Consider the following 5,508-nt stretch of genomic DNA (forward strand, 5'->3'; position numbering starts at 1 on the left):
ATTCCAAAAGGTCAAAACGTTGGGCTCTCAACCGATCGACGATCACCTTTCAAGATTTATCACATTTTATTGGAACCAGGAGTGCTTACCATTGGACCTCACACACTTGGGCCATTGATGCAAGCCTCCTTATTGGCTCATCTACGCTAGTAGCATTCTGTTTTGACATTCCTTCAAGGCGGCTTTGACCTTCAATCGTAATATCAACAAATTTTTTTGAGGAAAGACTCGGTGTTTCAACGACGAGCGTCATAATGGCTCACGAGTCACTAGGTCTGTTGTTGCCACGTAGCAAATTGAGAACTTTTGCACAAATGTAATTTGATGTGTTAGAGAGGAAAATACTCGTAATTGTTGACAACAAGTACCGTTAGTCGTGGGCGCCAAGGCTGCCCACAAATATATTTGAGTACTCTGCACGACAAGCTCAAAGTTTCAATACATTCTAGCCAACAAGAACGATAGGCAACCTCTCTGCGAGTCCTGAACTGCATTTCGCCTCGGCGTAGCTGCCTAGGCGCTTTCAGAATCCATGGCTATCGCTCATCGAGGCTGACTGCGCGATGAAAAGCTCAGCAGCCTCGCTTAGCTTCAATGGCAGGTCTCTCGTCCCTGTTGTGCTTCGTTGATAACAATGGCGGATCCAGGTTTTCTCTGTGCGGAGTCGACAAATAAGGGGTTTTCTGTGCTTCCAAAGAGCTTCAACATGGAAGCTCTTCTCATTCTTGTAGCGCCTGAATCTACCAGTTGCCGTGTCTCCGGACTTCCCCCAGCTGGCTTTTTTGTATGCTACTCTTGGGAGGCTATGGAGCTTTCTTGTGGCCAATCTGCACATTCATTCTCTGAGCTGGGTAATAATGGTACCCTCACTGTCATGTATATGTTTGATATTCTTGTCCTACCTGCATGTGCATCAAGCTTTCGGCTCGATGGCTGTGATGGGGCTCATGATGCTCTTGAAGTGCTGTCGAATGACTCTGTACCGGACGAAAATGTCGCATCCGAATGGCAACTGTATTTGGATGTTGTTCAAGCTGAGACTCCTCATTGTGAAGCTCTTGAAGTGCAATCTTATGACGCCCCACCATATCAGCGTATTTTCACAGCCGAAGCGCAAGCATATGGCTCTAACGAGGGAGTATTTGATCTGCCAAAACAGTTGCCTGGGTTTGTGCAGCTTGTAAGAAATCCCATCTCCTTGGAGGTTTCTGAACATGTAAGGGCCCTCATAGAGCATGTTCGATTGGGCCTTGATGCAGGGCACTCTCCCGAGCTCTCTGTTCAAGGATCGGGCGGTGTATATTTCATGAAAGATGAGTGTGGTGTGCAGAATGTGGCAGTATTTAAGCCCATGGATGAGGAACCTATGGCTGTGAACAACCCTAGGGGCTACGCTGCCTCCTCGATGGGTGAAGAAGGATTAAGAAAGGGAACAAAGGCGGGTGGCGGAGCATTTCGAGAGGTTGCAGCTTACATTCTCGATCATCCATCAACAGGGCATAGAGGTAAAAAGGATTGCGAAGAAGGGTTTGCTGGGGTCCCTACTACTGTCCTGGTGAGATGTTACCACAAGTCATTCACATACGAGCACTTTGACTACTCTGAGGGTAAGGCAAAACTGGGGTCCCTCCAGCAGTTTGTCCATGCGTTTGCAAGCTGTGATGATGTAGGCACATCGCGCTTCTCGGTGGAGGAAGTTCACAAGATCACAGTGTTGGACTTGAGGCTTGCCAATACGGATCGTCACGCTGGGAATATATTGTTACACAGAAAGAAAGATGGGGCTTTCAAGCTGGTGCCTGTGGATCATGGCTATTGCTTGCCAGAGAAGGTAAGAGTGCACGCGTGCGCGCACACACACACACACACACACACACACACACACACACACACATTTCTAATAGATGGACATCTTTAATTAAGCACAACAATTACATGAATGCATGCTTGTGTGGATGCAGTGCAGCAAAATAATGTGCATTTGGCAGGTGTATGGGCTTGCGCATGCTGAGTTGAGATTCTATGCGTTGCACTTGTATGTCTTTTGCATAATCCCTACTTTGTGAGATTTTCAGTTTGAAGATTGTGCATTTGAGTGGCTCTACTGGCCTCAAGCATCCCAACCTTATGGACCCTCTGCTCTCAAGTATATAGAGGCCCTTGATGCAGAGGAGGACATAAAGCTGTTGCAGCAATGCGACTGGGCTATGCAGCCAGCATGCGTGTTGGTGTTGCGGATCGCGACAATGGTTCTGAAGAAGGGTGCAGCAGCAGGCTTGACGCCTTTTGAGATAGGGTGTATAATGTCTTGCAGCAAAGCAAAGGACAAGAAGCCTCCCATTGAAGCTCTTCTTGAGCAGGCGGAAGCTTTGAGATCTTCTTCCTCCTCAACACATGCAAGTCTTTTAGATTGTCTTGCAACTTTGCTGGATGACTACATCCTAAGAGTGAAGGAAAGTATGCTTCTGTTATCATAACAAATTGGTATGAACTTGCTAGTGATATCAAACAAAATTTACAAAACAAAAATGTACATGATATCATAATCCAATAGACTATTTGAATGTAAATATGCACTACTAGTCCAAAGTTTCTTCTTGTAGAAGGGAGAAAGGCGTACAAATGTTTGCGTGCCTTTGTTCAGGTAGTGAATGGGTCCTTGCTCGTTGGTAGTTCATCAGCTTTCCTTCTTATTTTGTTTTAGAATGCCCAAATGAGGCTTCTCAAGGCACAGACTATGCTTGAGGCTCATTGTAAATTCATTTCCGAGTAATTTTATCTCCAATCACGATTGTGAGTATGGCAAAAAAACAAAGAATGCCCAAGTGAGCTTGTTCCATTTCAAGTTTGGCAAGACACCATTGATTGGGATTTGGCTTTGCTTATTTCAAATGATAGAAAAAGACTTCAAAATGTATTGGAATAATGTAAGGATGAATTTAAATATTATTAGGACTTAAACCTGCAGTTGTAGGCACCCCACACAAGCACCTCTACCACTTTAAGTTAAGATTGAGTTTGCCATATTGACTTTTTTTAAGCAATATACTTAATACATTGATAGAGTAGTGCTAAAGAAAGACAATTCGGTATACTGAATAGAAGGTAAACACATACACATACCATCAAAAGTCTCTTGCCTCATATATGAAATGTATGAGGCAAAAATTATCCACCCCTAGAAAAATGGCTTGCATTACACAATCTTATGAGAATAGAGTGGTTTCGCAACACAAGATACCACTAAAACTAGTCACATGACCAGTAAGGCTCCAAAGGTATAGGATGATTCCCAATTATGCGAACAAGGTGAAAGAGAAATTGATAATTTTTTTAAAGCAGGGTTCATCAGCAGTGAATTGGTGAGCAATGACTCATCATGAGTGAAGTGGCGAGCAATGACTGGTTATTTTCATTAGTGGTGGTTCCGAAGAAGAATGGAAAGTTGAGGGTCTATCTGGATTACCAGATTTTGAATGCTTAAACTATCAAAGACCCCTTTCCGCTTCCATTCACGATATGATGCTGGTGGACAAGATTGTTGGCCACAAGATGTACAATCTTATGGATGGATATAGTGGCTATAATCAATTGAGGATAACATCAGAAGATGGAGCGCAAATGATATTAATTACTAAATGGAGAGCATTCATGTACTTAGTCATGCCGTTTGGATTATGCAATGCTCCAATAACATTTCAACAATGTATGATGAAAATATTTGGTGAGTTCCTTCATAAATTTTTGGCTATATTTGTGGACAATTTCACAGTATTTTCAATGGAAGATATGCATCTTGTGTTGAAAATTATATTCGAAAGATAAAGAGAGAAACGAATTTGCCTGATTCTCTTTAAGTCGGTCTTTATGGTATGAAAAGAGTAGCTTCTAACTCATATTGTATCCAAAAATGGTATCAAGCCGGTTGAAGATGAAAGTCCGATGTGTGCAGCAAACTAGAGTACCAACGAATGTGTTTGAATTAAGCCCATTCATGGAGTACATCAATTCTTATAGAAGCTTCATTCATATGTTTTCAACCAAGGCATTTCCATTATATGAACTGACCGAGAAGGGAGTGAAGTTCATATGGAACTCAAAATGTGAGAATAGTTTCGAGTGCTTAAAAGAAGCGATTAGCAAGAAACCAATTCTTAGTTAACCAGATTGGGAAATGATATTCCATGTTCATTTGGATGCATTTGGTATGGAAATGGAAGCAATATTGGCCTAGTCTGATGGAGGACAAACTACTTAGTCTACTTTAGCGATAACAGATTCAACGTTGCTAAACAAGGATTCTTCACAATTGAAAAATAGATACTTGGAATGGTATTCAATGCGACCAAGTTTAGACACTATCTACTAGGAAAGTTGTTCTACTTTTATATTGACTATTAAGCACTACTCTTTTGATTAACAAGGTGGTGATTCATGGCCGATTAATCAAATGGATGATGTTCTTATTGGAATTTGAGTTCAAGATCTTTCACAAGCCAAAAAAGACTCACTACAGTGCAGATTTCTTGTCCAGGAGTACGGAGGGAATATCAACAACGTCACTTTTAGAGATGAGCTAGTCGATGTTGAGTTAGTCCAGAGTATGGTAACGGAGGAGCTAGAATGGCAGGAGGTGTATGACTTCCTCTAGTTCAGAGGATTTTCAGAGGGTTGGTTTCAATCCTATTGAAGGGACTGATCATTAAGAGTCTGAAATTCACTATCATAGGTGGATCATTATATGGACTTGGAATCAATGGAGTATTTAGAAGATGTGTGTTTATGCAAGGTAGAATACAGGTCATTATAAAGGCTCACAGTGGGAGCTCAGAGGGGATTTTTCCACTGAAATCACTTACAAGAAAATCTTACAGCAGGCAAGGTTATGGTGGCAAAATATGGTGGCTGATGTAAGGAATTTCTGCAAAACTTGTGATATTTGCCAAAGAATGGGAAGACCAATAGCAGCATACATGAAGCCTTTGACCACCATACAACCATTGGGGATTTTCATGAAGTGGGATCTGGCTTCCTAGATCCATTCAAGAAGGTAACCCCAAGGAATAATAGGTATATTGTTGTAGTTATATGCTGTGTCTAGTAGATGGGTAAAGGCCAAATCATTGCTCAACAACACAACAAAGTCAACAGCGTGGTTTTTGTATGAGCATATATTTATATTTAATTGAGATCGTTTCACACCAAAGAACTCATTTCATCAACGAAACAATCCATATCCTGACTAAAATCTTCTTGGTCAAGCATAAAAAATCAACAATGTATTATCTTAAATGCAATGAATAAGCTGAGAGAAGTAATAAGACCATCAAGACCATTTTGACCAAGATATTATAGAAAGAGTCCCATAACTAGGATGAGAAGCTTCATACGGTGATGTGGACTTACGAAACAACGCACAAGTTTATGATCAGGATGACTCCATTCCAAATGGTATAAGGTACAGAGGCAATTGTGCCTATGGAGTTTGTTGTTCCTAGTCTCAAGATA

General features: G+C 41.4%; 1 protein-coding gene across 1 annotated transcript; it reads left to right on the forward strand.

Annotated features, from left to right (window-relative positions):
• Window positions 1-436: 436 nt before the first annotated feature.
• LOC147439912 (phosphatidylinositol 4-kinase gamma 4-like) lies at window positions 437-2,825 on the forward strand. The gene is made up of 2 exons (XM_086484423.1): window positions 437-1,831; window positions 2,076-2,825. Exons 1-2 carry the CDS (start codon window positions 635-637, stop codon window positions 2,475-2,477), a joined length of 1,599 nt encoding a protein of 532 aa, XP_086340549.1. The 5' UTR covers window positions 437-634; the 3' UTR covers window positions 2,478-2,825.
• Window positions 2,826-5,508: the final 2,683 nt, after the last annotated feature.

The sequence above is a fragment of the Adiantum capillus-veneris genome, chromosome 16 (assembly GCF_014529385.1).
Source record: "Adiantum capillus-veneris isolate H3 chromosome 16, ASM1452938v2, whole genome shotgun sequence".
NCBI classification, from domain to species: domain Eukaryota; kingdom Viridiplantae; phylum Streptophyta; class Polypodiopsida; order Polypodiales; family Pteridaceae; genus Adiantum; species Adiantum capillus-veneris.

What these genes read in the sequence shown, in the direction of transcription:
- LOC147439912 (XM_086484423.1), top strand. Translation starts at nt 635, where the DNA reads ATGGCGGATCCAGGTTTTCTCTGTGCGGAGTCGACAAATAAGGGGTTT. An exon ending in GCTATTGCTTGCCAGAGAAG is followed by an intron (nt 1,832 to 2,075) that starts GTAAGAGTGCAC and finishes TGAGATTTTCAG; the next exon opens with TTTGAAGATTGTGCATTTGA.